This window comes from Sylvia atricapilla, chromosome 10 (assembly GCF_009819655.1).
Source record: "Sylvia atricapilla isolate bSylAtr1 chromosome 10, bSylAtr1.pri, whole genome shotgun sequence".
NCBI classification, from domain to species: domain Eukaryota; kingdom Metazoa; phylum Chordata; class Aves; order Passeriformes; family Sylviidae; genus Sylvia; species Sylvia atricapilla.
This window is the reverse complement of record NC_089149.1, coordinates 25,918,446-25,933,264: the sequence shown is the minus strand read 5'-3', so window position 1 is coordinate 25,933,264 and position 14,819 is coordinate 25,918,446. Positions and strand designations below refer to the sequence as shown.

The following is a 14,819-nucleotide window of genomic DNA, read 5'->3' as shown; positions in this document are numbered from 1 at the left end:
CATTTTAATGCTGAAGTCTTGTACAATATATCTGCCCATTCACAACTCATATATTTCCATCATAAAGTTCTTGTAAATTCATTCATTTTGTGCCCCATGAAGCATTCAGAAAAGTAGAAGAATTAAAAAAAACTTCTTGGGGAAGTTTTGAAATGGTAAAATGGAGAAAATTTAAGGGATTGTAGGAGCTTATGGGAGAATTAACCTTTTGTAGCTTCTTTAGAATAGTCAGATGACTTTTGCCCTTTATTCAATAATTTGTGCATTGCATTGATTATTTATGCCCAGCAGATTGACTGTTGTGTGGTGGTTCAATGGTGCTCTTTAAATAGAGTGAGAGAGCACACAACATGCAGACCTAGCTAATGCACAGCATGTAGGGTTTCTTCCTATGACCATAATCTAGAAAACGTATTTTTAACTTCCTCGGGAAGAAATATTTTCATTTCTTTTCCCTCCACAGTTTGGTTTGGTGGAGTTTTTTTTTTTTTCATTTGGGGTGGTTTTTTGGGCGTGTGGATTTTGTTTGTTTCTTCGTTTGGGTATTTTTTTTTTGGAGAAAGAACTCAGTGTCACGACTTTGATGACTGCTCGTGGTGGTGAGATGGGAACGCTCAAGCGCTCTGATTTAATGAGGAGCCCAAGAATGGAAATGCATCCAAATCCTCCTGTGCAGCCAAAGCAGCTGCTCCGGCAGCCGCAGTGGGCGCCCAGCACTCGGGCACCTTTCAGCTCCTCCACGCTGCCAGTGTCTGCCAAACACAGAGGGAAATTTGTAAACCTACGGGACAGTGTAAAAAAGAGCCCTACAAAAAGCACAGCAAAAGTAAAAGCTGCCAGTGGTTGGATGTCTGATGGCTCATGCTCCAACTGCACTCTAGGGAAGGTAGGTGTTGCACTACGTGTTTGGAGATGTGCGTTTCTGTGCAAACAGCAGAAAGTGTGTTGCATTTTTTTTCTTTCTGTAGTTCTATCCCTGCTGTTTCTAATGACTTCTTTGCTTAATTTTCTTTTGTATTTTATTGCTAGAAATCCAAGTTGCGATTATTGAAATCAGGTTGGCAAAGGAATACTTGTTCTCATGTTTTCCAGGGAAGGTTGCTGCACTTTATACAATTATGGGGGTTTACAGTAATTTCTTGTAAGTGAGGAAAGTTTTGTTTGCTTGATTTTTTGTTCTCCAAAGTGTGTCTTTTTGTTGTTTACTAAGAACACTGTTATAGAATTTGCTGGCTTAGTTGTGTCCTTGGGGATGTGTATGGTGCTCTGATTTACCCACATGTTAGTTGGTGTTTCCTCACTGAAGGACTTACTGTGTGTGGGTTAAACACGAGAACATGTGTGTTCTTACTGTTCACAACATCTGGATGTAGTGTTAGATTTGGAGGCATTCAGCTGATCACTTAAATGCATTGTTATCTTAGCTTCTGTAAACATACCACTTTAATGATTTTTTTTAAAATATGAAGTTTAAAGTCCATCATTATACTTTGATAAATACCAAGTAATTTTTTGTACTGTTGTGGCAGAATGACTTTTCATTGTAGGTGTTAGTACATTTATTTAGGTTGGCAGATTGAAGTGATTTATAGTTCAAGTCATGCATTCCTCAATATAATAATGTATCATAATTGTGTGCTGGAATTCATATGTATTCAAAAGGTGGCCTTTAACTGGCCTACTGCTTTCTTTCTGTTCTTTTCTGTATCTGTTTAAACCAAAATCATTAAATGCTTTAGTCAGACGTCTTTATTGAAAGTTATTTTTGAGAATAAGCTTTTATTTGTCAGAATACTTCAGTGTATGTTCAGAGAATTCCTAAAATTACGAATATTTCATGAAAATTCCTGGAAAGCAGAGTGTTGAGATGTTACTCTTGGGATCTTATTCAGGTGCTGTCACAGGTACCTGTATCATATGATTTGCAGACTGGTTGCATATCTTAGTAAAATAAAATCATTGTTCTTCTGTTTTAAGGAAGTTCTAGGTCTTCTTTATCCAGTAATTGAAAATCTTTTAATTTCTTGCATTGTCCTTCCTTGTGATTGCCACAGTGCCCGCATCAATTCAATGTATTCTGTGAAACATTTGGGTGAAGACAGTCTTGCCTTTGTTTGGATTTGCACATGCTTTGAAAGTGGTTGCCAGTGTTGTTGCCTCTTTCCTCATGTATGTAGTAGTGGGAGAGGCTCTGCAGGAGCACTGCCTGTTACAGGATGCTTGGAGGAGCGTGGAGCTTCTAAGGTTCACTGGGTCCTAAACCAACAGCACAAAGGAAAAATACAGTGTCAGTATGAATAACTTATGAGACTGGAAGAATTAAAGGACCATGAACAAAACCAGCTTTAAAATAATAAGGGTGAAATTTGGAACTGGTCGGGAGGGTTTTTGAAGCACTTGGGGATGAGAAACCCATAGAGGAGAGAGAGTCAGAAATTGAGGAAAGAAAGGAAGCAGGAAAATAAAGCTGACGTTTGGTGCAAAGGGAGGGGGGTGCAGGTTGTTCAGCCCATGAGGAAATCCTTTGCAACAATGGTCAGTTTTTTTGCCAGGTGGAAGGTCAGGGAAGTGAATGGCCAGGATTTTAGAACAACTTCAATTTGATTTTAACCTTCTCTTACTGCAGAAGTATAACAGTGAAGCTAAAACTAAAGCTAATGCTTAGCTGTTCAGCCTTAGTGTTGTGTTGTATTTTGGTATGTAGTATATCTGAAATTTTGGTTAATAAGATTTCTAGTGTGTACTTACTTGGAAAGCCACTTACTTTGGAACAAAGCAGACTTAAAGGGGTGGCTCATTTTTTGGATGTGTAGGACTGTGTGGTTGCTTGAGCTGTTTACTTTGGTCTGTCATCTAAAGGTTGTGTTGCTCTTCTAGGAGCCACAGGTTTATTGTGCTGAGCATCTCCTGCCTCCTTTGCAAAAGACACATTGATATTTTTCTAGAGCAATTTAGATTCTCCCTTACCTTCCTCCTTTTAAACACTAAAATATGGTGCTTTAGTCCATAGATGTAAGAATGCTTTAATGATATTAGGATTACCTCTCAAGATACCAAATATATTTTGTTCTTCCATCTTTCAGTAACTGCAGTGTTTTTCACCAGCTTTCATTTTGGGTTGATTGACTCGGAGCTGAAAGAACGCTGTAGAAATACCATATGTACATTTAATATGTGTTGCTGTACTTGGCAAATAGCATTATTTTCTATTACTCTTTAATGTGGTGCTTGCTGTTGATATATGCTACTTGATATTTTAAGATACTTCAAACTTTTAAAACATTTAATGCTGTTATTTTCTGGGGGTTTTGTTCACTTTCAGGATGTAGTATTTTCTGTTGTCATTATGCTTCATTATTTTTAAAGGTCACAAGAGTGTCTTGGAACAACTAAATTGCAAGAGCTTTGATTTGCTGTTCAGCTTGTAATGTTGATGGTAGTTGCCAGCAGTTTGTGTTGCTGACAGCTTGTTGACAGCCAGTATGTGAACATCTCAAAAATATTTGAGTCAACATTTTGCTCAAAATGCTGTTTGGAATCTTATTCCCTTGCAGCTAAAGTGTCAGTAGGTTTCTGGTTATTATTTTAATGAAGATTCCTAAGACAAAAATTCTCCTAGTCTGCAGACATTTGGTAAACTTATGTGAAATCTTTGAGAGTAAATTGAATCTGTTTAGGACCTTCCACCCATTTGAAGAAATGCTTTTCTTTGATTTTTTGCTAAGTTTAGAAACCGTAAGGCACTTCTGATTTTTCCTCTTAATCAAAGAGGAATATTAGATTTGTTGAGCACTGTTAACTTCGGCTTATCTCCCTGCTTTTGGACTCTGTTGTATATTGGTGAAGAGATTCTGTTGTGACACCAGCCTACAAAGAGCCTGAGTCTGCTCACTGACCTGAGCAGGTTTTTTGTTGGACCCCAAAGTCTCAGTGCTGCCAGGGGAGTGCCTTGGTGTGAATAACCCACCTGGGCACGTCCAGTTTGGGTTCCTCACCATCAACGTGGTGCTGGGAGTGTGCTGCTGTGATCAGTGCAGGTCAGGGGGACTGTCAGAGTTCATCTCCAAATCCATGTGCTACCTCATAGTTCTTTAAGCTGTTTAATGTAAGTCTTGCTTGTTTTAAACAATTTTTTCTAGTTTTCCTTATTTTTGACATTTTGTTGGTGATTTTTAGCCCGCAGAAGCTGTTCCTTCCTCTTCTCCCATTGTCCCTGTGATCCCTGTCCCACCAGTCCCTGCTGAGACCATCCCATCCACCATACCACAGGTTTTTATTCTGTTTTGTTTTATTAAACTTGTTTAACTTTTATTTCTTTAATGTCTTTTGTTGCTTTGTTGAAATACGCCTTTTGCTACTCCACACTGAGGTTTGAGGTGAACTGTTAAATACGCTAGAATTTCGCTGTAACTTTTGTTCATTTTATGACACCTTTAAGTACACTTAAATATTTATCTTTTCAGATGGAAGTGACTAGTAACTTGTGAAAGAACTAAAGAAAAAATAACCAAAAGAATGGAAAGAACCAATAGAATATTTTGTGTTCACATAATAACTTTTGAACCATTTCACCCTTACTAAAGGGTTATTGCTTGACTTTTTATAAAGAAAATATTCTCTCATCTCTTATAAATACTTTATACATGTCTGTCTTTGGTTGCACTTGCATGGTGTTTCTCATGTTTTCCACTCATTTGTTGGTATTACTGTTTGGGGAGGCATTTAGAATACATAAGAGATTTTTTTACCTCTCCATTTCTAACATATATGACTCACAAAGTGTGTTTGCCTTCTGAGCCTTCATACTTTAGGTCCCATAATGTCCACACACCCCCCAAAATAAAAACCAAGCCCTGTCAAGACAAGTGAAGGCAAAAACATGAGTTAATGTTAGTATTTCTCATGTACTTTTGGAATATGTGACCATAGCATGGCAAGCTATGGAACAGTCTAGGATAGACAGCAGTTACATTTTTGAAAATAGATTGTCATTCTCCTTTTAGATTTTTGTAACTACTATAACTTTCAGTATAGAAATTTGAAATGATGAGTGCACACCTTCTGAAAAGATGGGTCAATTTTTTGAATCATTTGGTGGCAGATATTTATTAACTTAAAAAGGTAGATAACCCACCCAGAATATCACTTGAGAAATTTTGTGGTACTTTGTGGTTTTTTTTTTCTTAATTTTTACCTTCAGGCTACTTGACTAAACTTGCAACAGGTGGTAATCTTTGTCTTTGCTGAGTTTTTAATTTTTGCATAGTCCATAATTAGCAAACATTTTTGCAGTTGTCTGTTTTATAGTGCAATTTCCAGTAGATATGTGTTTATTTGAATCTGTCACCTGTACTTCTTCCATCAGGAAGGCCAGAAATTTGATTAGTTTTAGAAATACTCCTTTCTAATAGAGGGATTCTGCCCACATCAAGATTTGAGGTGGACAGGCCGGTGCAGCCATATCCACATAGTACCTTTGGAATGCCTGGCACAGCATTTCTCATCAGTCTCTGAAAAAGGTGGTGGATTGCTGCTTCTTAATGGACAGTTTGGATAAATGTAGGGGTGTTTGGAATAATCATTTAACTTACAGAAGGGGGTTTGTATTGCTTGGCTGATACGTATCTCAAACATACTGTTCACTAAAACTCGCCTACTAACAGCAATTTTGCTTTTAGTTGTCTTTTTTTTTTTTTTAAACATGTAAAGAAGAACACTTGTCTGCCTCAAAAATAAAAATCATGGGGAGCCAGCTTTCACTGGCACTGTGTAGGTAGAATATAATTGGATGTTGCAGAATCCTTATATTAAATAAAGATACATTCTAAAATGGAGTGAAAAGAACATGACTGAGCAATTAAACCTTGCTTTCTTCTGAGCAAAACCATAAAAATGTATGGTTTAACTCGCCGTAACAATAAATTATGGCGATGAATAATAGATTGGGTTTTTTAGTACAGGATCTTATTTTTCCTTTACTCTTATTTTAGTAGAACCTGCACTTGAATAAGAAGCAGAAAAGGAAATTTAACTTAGTGTCAGAAAATGCTTGTGAGGGATAGTGTTGTTTTGACAGAGATTTTTATTGCAACATTAATAACTAGTGCTTAATGTCCTTATTGCATGAAGTGTGCCTATGCTTCTATTGAGAGAATTGCTGGGTGAGAAAGGCTTTTCATGGCATTCTGACAGTCATGTGTCCTCCTTTTTGTTTCCTCTTACTTCTAATTGTCTGTTCTGTTAGCTTGTGTAGGTCTCACCTGATTTTAGTACTTATTTAATGACACAGGCTTAATTTTTGACACCTGATAGCAGATTGATGGCTCCTGTCTAATAATGGGAGATTATTCATCTCAGCCTTTTGAAAGGCACTTCTGAGTCATCACTTCCTAGGTTTGGGAGCTTTGAAAAATCATAAATTCTTCAGAAATAGTAATGCTGCAAAAATGTAGGATATGTATAGGTTAATGCAATTGTCATGTTTTTGCAGGTCTTAGCTTTATCTTTGCATGAGTTTAACATGGCTTCTTTTGCAGCCTATTAAACTAACCCTAAATTTACTTAAACACACACACAGACACTTAGGGGATTAAACAAAGGAAAGTGTTAATTTTAAAGATAATATATTTTTTCTATGTATTAAAAAAACCCCCTCATATTCATTGAAGCAATAAGGATATTAACTTTGTTTAGTGCCACTGAACTTAATAATTAGCAGTATTTGGAGTCTGGAATATATCTGGACATGATTTGTCTGTTTTGCTTATGTTCCTAGAGCAGGCTAGAGGCTGCCTATTTTGAAGGCAGATAATTGATGGATAAATGGGAATTGGAAATATTTCGGAGAAATGCCATCAATTCCTATGGATTTTCTTTCAGTTGAAAACCCATTTTTCACAGAAAAATTCTCAATGGTTTGAGACTAAAGGTGTAAACTTACTCTACTGGTTCCTGCCTTGTACAAATGCTAACATTATTTCAGCTTTCTGTGGCAATAATCTGACTGCTTATGGCTTGTTAATCCTTAACAATTTTCCGGTGGAAGCACGTGCTGCTGTGTGGTAAATGAATGTTTGCTGTGGGTTTGCTTTTGCAAGTGAGTTTGTAGGTGCATTCTTGCTTAAGCTGCATTTCTGCAGGTTTCCATTCTGCAGTTTGTGGAGGGCGTGGTGGCTGTTCCTGATGGGAAGACAGGGAAATTGAATCCGCTGAAAATTGGTTTTGAGATACTGAGTGGTAAAACAACCTGTGCCAGTCATCCACAAGTACTGGGGTAACTGGCATCGTGTCAAATGGTAGCATGACTCAGGTTTTCTTTTGAAAAACAAGGTAATAAATGTCAGAATTTAGATATTAAATATGATCTCAGACTTCCCTAACAGTGTGGTTTTATGTCAGGGAAGCAGCTTGTCCAGGATAGTAACAAGTGTTTCAGAAGATCAGTTTTGAGTTTCTCAGGGTCAGGCTACCTTTTTGCAGAACTTTGAGAAAATCCAGCAAGTTAAATGTTGTAAAATTGTCATTAATAGTGCATTTTCTTAGGCTGTGTATTCTTTTTTTCATTTTTAAAGGCAAATCCCCCTCCAGTGCTGGTGAATACAGATTCTTTGGAGACTTCAACATATGTAAGTTATAACTTTATAACTTTCAGTTATAACTTCAAATCACGTTTTATGGATGTAATTGTGTACACTTGTTGTTGCTGTTTAAGATGTATCTTACCCCTCTGATTTTGTCAGATTTCATGATGGCTATTTAAACTCCTTAAATAGCTGTTTCATGAAAAAAAAAAAGTTGCAGATTGCAGGTGGGAATTTTTCTTTATACCAGTGTGTGACAGTGAAAAACACAATTGAGGTTCCAGAGGTTCAGTGTTCAGAGAACAATCTGTTTCTTCAACTGTGCAGGCAGATGCTTTAATATTTAATGTGCCATTTCCGTTGCACTTCTCATAAAAACATTTCTTCATGCAGTGGCTGTACTTAAGGTCTTAGTGCTCTAAATGTTCATAAAAATGAGTTGGTTCTGTTTGGAACATTAAGGTAATAAATGTAGTTATGTGGAGGCTGAGATTTTTGTTTGTCAGACATAATTACAATATCTATATAGAAAGTCCTTCACCCAGGAGAAGGCCCTACAAATAAAGCTTAGCTTAGTTAGTCTGAGATACCTTTAAAACTTCGAAAAGATAGACTGGGTCAGTGATTTTTATCATGTAATATATCCTTGCTCTTGTGTCTGCTTATGTTTGGTTTGTTAGATTAATAAATTCTAAGGTATTTTTTCAAAAAGATAGAGTATAGGACTGAGCTACAGGAGAAGATAAAAATGATGGAGGTTTTTGTTTGCTCCTGTTTATCTAGATGATATTTTAAATTGGGTTACAGAGCTTTGTACATGGAAATAGGAGACTGCTTAAATATATTAGGATCAGCTTTGTTTTGTTTAGTGGCAATGAATAGGGAAATGATTAATCTTCCTTGTTATTTATTTAATAAAAAAGAGAAGCGAAACGCTCTGCACACTGATCAGTCATCATGAACCTTTTGCAGGTACTGTAATGCTGGGTGACTGCTTCAGTTAGCACATGCTGTCATTCCTGTACATAATAGCTCAAGGACTAAGCTACCATAAAAACTTCTTGATCACAGTGGCTTCTTTTGTGTTGGTGTAGCAACAGATCCAGTTTCGTGTATTGAGAAGGTCAGGACCTCGTCCCTTTTTAATAGAGAAATATCATGTGTTAAAACCACCGTATCTTTTTCAGTGAACAAACTACAAAGGACATAATCATTTTTGAGGTACTTTGCGAAGATGATAATCTGTAATATGTGAAATGGATATGGCTTCTATTGTATTAAGGGGAGATATAATTAGAGAGTGAGGGATAAAAGAGCTTGATTAGACAGCCTGTAAAAGTCATGGCATTGCAAGCTTGTGGAGCATTTAAATATGTTAAATAAACATAGGAGAAAGGAAGTAGCTTGATCTTATTGGAATGAATTAAATTCCCTTTTTAAATTCTCTGCTAGAAAACAGATTTAAATGCCTTCTTCTATACATGTTTTTTATGTTTTTGTTACAGAAGTCTTATCAGATATTCTGTATCTTAAGGATAGACAAGTTGCTCTGTAAAATAATAATATAAATGTTATTTCTTACCTTGTTAAATATCTTATCTTAAAAGGCTAGGAAAAGGGAGTTGTCTGTAGCTGCTGTAGGTAACTGTGGAGGAAAGAATTTGATTTCCAAGATATCTTGGGAAAAAATCTTATTCTTGAATTAAATATGAATTATTTAAATTATTCTTAAATATGAATGAGAATTTGTTATTTAATTGAATTTGCTTAGTTTTGATATTTTTTGCTTCTGTTATTTGATTCTTTCCTTGTTCTGTAGGTAGCAAAGAGTGTGGGTATCCTTTCTAACCAGAGGATGATGAGGCTTCTTTCTAGGATTTCAGTTCTTCATCAAGCTTTATAAAGTATTCTTCTAAACTCTTTTTCTCTGTTTGCTCCAGTTTTAAATAGCTAAACTTAAATATGTATGTAACATGATAAATAGTAGTATAAACGGTTATTAAATGTTACTTTAGAAGGGTCTTACCTATTTCTCCTGAGAAGGTGGTCTACAGCCTCAGTCTTTGGTTTTTCTCTGCTCAGTGTGGAACAACAACAGGAAAATGCTGCTCTGTTCTTCCTTATAATTCTTCTCTACCCCACATCCTGTTTCTTTTTTCTCAGTTTCAAGTTGCTGTGTAGCCTGAGGAACATCTGAGGATCTCAAGAGCATTTTTTTTTGGCAATCAGAAACAGAGGGCCTGTGCCCTCCAGTAGTTGTGTAGAACAGTCTGCTCCCTGAACAGGCAACTTTTAAACTTGTACAAAAAGATTGTTTTATAAATACAGAGTGGTGTAAAAATCACATGTCCCCTCTGAGCCCAGTGGTCACTGTGAGTCAGCTGAGGTTTGATGGGAGTGAACTGCCAGCCAAGCAAATTGGGTTGTGTAAAGTGTAGGATTCTCTGTAAGTCTCACTTTCCTTTTTTTAATAGGTCAATGGCACGGATGCAGATTATGAGTATGAAGAAATCACTCTTGAAAGGGTAACATGCTAAATGTCCTCTGTACTTTGTTTGAAATGGGATTTATGATACTTTAATATGAAAATAGCAATCCAAATCAATTCTTACTCTTTCTCATTTTGTTTTGGATAGATTATTTAATCTAATTAAAAAAGTCCAATCATTTGCTAATTAGGAATTGAAAGTTTTATTAATATCCTTGACCATTGAGAATGAAATGGAGGAATGGTCTCCTATAAGACATCCTGCATTTAATGTTGCTACCTAGACTTGTAGAGACTAACAACACAGATTCTGGTTTAATCTCCTGTATTGCTATTTTTTTCATAGACTTTTACTTACATGCCATTAAGTTTTATGTTGAGATTCCAAGTGACACCTTGTCACGTGCATTTCTTTGTTAGGTTTTCTATGTTGAGATCTAGCTCAGTTCACTTGAGGTGCACTGTTAACAAAAAGACAGAAAGAAATTTTTGTATCTAATACCTGTGCAGTTCTGGTGGTTACTGAGAGGGTGAAGAGGTCTTGCAGCTGATGCTAAGGGAAAGCAATCCTTGAAGAGAAAAATGTCAGTCTGAATCTCTGCATCTGTGGGAATATATTAGAGGTGGGACACAAGCTATATAAAGGCTTTTCTCTGGGAAAAATAATGTGTCACTAACAATTTTATGAGGAGCAAGTATTTGTCTTACAGTTATACAATAACTTATGTTCTCCTTATGTGTATGTAAGATGTATGTATACTTATTTTCATAAAAGTAAGTTATACATGTAGCATACCCCTTAAACTGTCTTTAAATATTTTTTTATCAGTAAAAATTATGTAGATTTGGTTCTGTAGAGTATCAAATACACCAGAATACTTTCTCCCCAGAAAATAAATGTGTAAATTTTTTTCTCCCTCTGTCTTTAGGGAAATTCAGGACTTGGCTTTAGCATTGCAGGTGGTACAGACAACCCACATATTGGAGATGATGCAAGTATTTTCATTACTAAAATTATAGCCGGGGGTGCAGCTGCACAGGATGGAAGATTACGGTAGGATGGATTTCTGTGTTGGGATATTAAATACTGTTACTGTGTTTTAAAAACTGTATAGAAAATTTTCTGTTACTTTTTATAGTTTTATCCTCCTGCATTAAATGTTAAATAAATTTTCTTAGAGAAGTGTTTTTTAAATAATGAGGAATGTTTGAGTGGATCAATATGTGTCTCCTAAACTAACAATATCTGCAGTTTAGGAATATTAAGTGAACTTTTTCTATTCTGTGTATAGATTTATGCCATATCTTTCATAGTTCATGATTCAGGAAAAAGCTTAGGTAGGATAGGAAACTCTTGTTGGGTACATATCCATGTGTGGATTTTTCTGATCCATGAAGTAGTTGAGTTTATTAACAATCCCTTTTTTACACTTGGCAATAATTCACTGTCTTAATTTTTCAAAGATACCCATCCACATTGATTGCAGGACTAGTTTTTTTTTTCTCTCTTGTGTTGCCAAGAACTTACCCTGTAATTCCATGTGCAAATACCTGATGTATTATGGATTTTAGTCCTAATGAGCTTATTCCAAGGCTTCATTTTGGCTTGTTGGCCATTGTCAGAGGTACATCTGGCAGGACAGGGTGACAGGTGGGCCTGGCATTGCACTGAGTGTAATGAGGGCTCAGTGTTACTGCAGCAACACGTTAAATGGGCTGGAAGGCCAGCACTTAAACTGCTTGTGAAAAGCAAGATTGACTTGTTCATATCATGGCTTAAAACAAGTGTGTTTTCATTGTGTGCCTTTTAGGTTCTGATTTTTTAAATTCTGTTTTATAACTGTAAACAAAAGGTAATTTTTACAAACATCCGTTCAAAGCACTGTCAAAATGAGGCACATATATAATAAGGTGCCCTCTTCAGCCATGAATTAAATATTCCTCTTAAATATTTTCTAGTAATGCTTGATTTATTTTTAAGCCCTAATAATTAATTTCAGAGCATTGTCCTGAATGAGTAGAATCCTGGAGATAAATCTCTATTTTAATGCGTTAGCATGTAGGTTACTGTATTATAGATAAAATATTAGTCTCCTGATGTGTGCACTGTGCAGTAACACAACAGCTGAGCGTGACTGTTGCTGTCTCCAGGGTTAATGATTGTATCCTCCGAGTAAATGAGGTGGATGTTCGGGATGTGACACACAGCAAAGCCGTGGAGGCGTTGAAAGAAGCGGGGTCAATTGTGCGATTGTACGTCAAAAGAAGAAAACCAGTCACAGAAAAGATAGTGGAAATCAAACTTGTGAAAGGCCCCAAAGGTACGTTGGAAATACCAAGTTTCCGTTTCATAAAAAGGATAGGATCGAAACTGTTCTTGTAGAATGCGGAATTTTCTTTAAATGATAAAATGTTTCTGATTGTATCTAGTAATTTTTAAGTACATTAAATTTGGAGTAAAATACTTAATTGGATTACCTAGTAAGGATGTTTGAGAGATTAAAAATAATTTAGGGAAAGTAATTACTGGGCAATATGTCTGTTCTATAAATATATAGATGAATGGTGATGCTTATAGTTCTGCTGTGCCCATACTTCACAAAGCGTGAAGTGAATGATGTAGCTTTTGGTTTTCAGAACTTGCATACGTGTTACATCTTTTCTAGAGCCTTATATTCTAGAAAATTATGGAGCTCACTTGAAAAGGCATCAGAATTACTTCAGTCAGACCCTGATATTATATATATTTGTGTCCTTCAAGGAATGTTATTATTTATGTAAGAATTTAAATCCAGTTAATGCAAAAAAGGTTTCTTGAGTAAATCTTTATCTTCAAGCAGGTCTTGGTTTCAGTATTGCTGGTGGTGTAGGAAATCAGCATATACCTGGGGACAACAGCATCTATGTAACCAAAATCATTGAAGGTGGAGCAGCACATAAAGATGGCAAACTTCAGATTGGAGACAAACTTTTAGCTGTAAGTAAGAGCTGCATTTTTTAAATGGCCATGCACTTTTAGACTCAATAGGGACGTGATTCAATTTGTGGTTAAGCTGCTTGGAAATCAGTGATAAAATTAAATCAGCATCATTCAACACCATCTCATCAGGAAATCTGAAATCTATTCCTCAGCCAAATGTTCCATGCAAAACCTGTATAAATCAGCATGTTTATTTCTGATGCCTGCTATTATTTTTCTGGGATCTGAGTGACAGAATTATGAACAAACATACAAAGGGATTGTTTCTCTTCTCTTTTGAGAAGAATGGAATGGAACTCCTTGTACTGGTGGCTGGCCAGCCTTTAGCCAGCCTGCAGTGAAACTGCTTTTGATATTGCATTTCAGTGTTTGTAATGCTGTTGAATGGCGTTCTTATTTTTTAAAAAGCTTAAAATAGCTTCAAAGTTGAATTTTTCTATGCACAAAGTAAAAATTACTTTCAACTTCCTTAAATTCAATCCACAGATTTTTTTTGTCCAGATAGAAAAATGAGAGCAACAACCAGAAATTTCTGTATTTCTGAATTGTTAAGTCTTGTAAGGTTAATTGCTCTACACTCCTTCCTCTAGCAGAATTTGCTTCTGTAAGAGCTCTGGGTGCATCTGTACTCACAGTACAGAGCAGCAGGACGTGTTCTTCTGCTCTTCAAACAGTAAAAACCAACTCAAAATGTTCAGTGCAGAAGTAAAAAGACTTTGGATAATTTTGTCACTTAAAAAACAGAGTTGGGGGATGTGAAAGTACTTAAAGAATACTGGAATTATCCCTTTACATGAAGAATCCTGCTTTTTAAAAAAAATATTAGAAATGAGGTCTTGGTGTTACATAATAATGTCATGACAAGTTGATGTGGTGCTTATTGGAAGAAACTTCTCTCTGTGTAATGCTTGCAGTAACACAGTGTAAGTGTGCACACTTACAACATTTTGAGTGTACTACTTGTCCCATTAGCTCCCCAAAGTCATGTGTGCCTTCTTTACAATGTTGTGATCAATACAGTTTATTATAATCTTTCACAGGAATACTTGTCTTTCTCATACTTAACAAGCATCTCTTATATAATTTTATGTAACCAGTTATGTCTATGGCACAGGAATCCTGATAAAGACTCTCAATGCCAGTGTTCCAACAGCCTTCAGTGAGTGTCCTATGAAAACAGTACATTTTCCTGGGTTGAGAATGTTTGTTTTTATCTTCAGGTCAACAGTGTTTGCTTAGAAGAAGTTACTCATGAAGAAGCAGTGACTGCCTTAAAAAACACATCTGACTTTGTTTATCTGAAGGTTGCAAAACCTACCAGCATGTTCATGAATGACAGTTATGCCCCTCCTGACATCACAAACTGTAAGTTCATCTTAATTTCTGATTTAATTAATTTTCTCTTTAAGGCTTTAACATATTTCATTGTAACATATTTCATTTTAACTATTACAAGCTTTGAAAAATTATATGAGGCAAAAAATCTGCTATAAGTTGAATAATGAGGAAAATTCTATACTATCCATAACAACATCCTATAGTTTGTGTACCAAAAAGACAGCAGCAGTGGGGCTCCAGGGGTGTTCTTGTGGCTGTCATGGCCCAGTCCTACAGACTCAGTGTTACTCATGTTGCTCTGATGTTTTCCCAGTTTTCCTGGTTTCTCGTGAACTTGCATATACTTGACTAAACTGAACTGGGAGAATGGGAAGTTCTTGCTCTGGTGCCTGCCTATGAATGAGTTAAAAAAAATCCATGTTAATTTATTTGA

General features: G+C 36.1%; 1 protein-coding gene across 14 annotated transcripts in view; it reads left to right on the top strand.

Moving 5' to 3' along the window:
- Positions 1 to 14,819, top strand: part of DLG1 (discs large MAGUK scaffold protein 1) — a 145,014-nt gene that overhangs the window by 84,268 nt on the left and 45,927 nt on the right. For 9 of the 14 annotated variants that reach the window (XM_066326389.1, XM_066326386.1, XM_066326385.1 and 6 more), the window contains 7 exons: positions 4,177 to 4,269; positions 7,572 to 7,625; positions 10,055 to 10,105; positions 10,998 to 11,122; positions 12,220 to 12,389; positions 12,909 to 13,045; positions 14,269 to 14,413. In XM_066326389.1, coding sequence (XP_066182486.1) covers positions 4,177 to 4,269; positions 7,572 to 7,625; positions 10,055 to 10,105; positions 10,998 to 11,122; positions 12,220 to 12,389; positions 12,909 to 13,045; positions 14,269 to 14,413 — 775 coding nt within the window. The remainder of the gene's footprint in view (positions 1 to 4,176; positions 4,270 to 7,571; positions 7,626 to 10,054; positions 10,106 to 10,997; positions 11,123 to 12,219; positions 12,390 to 12,908; positions 13,046 to 14,268; positions 14,414 to 14,819) is intronic. The other 5 variants (XM_066326390.1, XM_066326393.1, XM_066326394.1 and 2 more) reach the window with 1 other exon arrangement.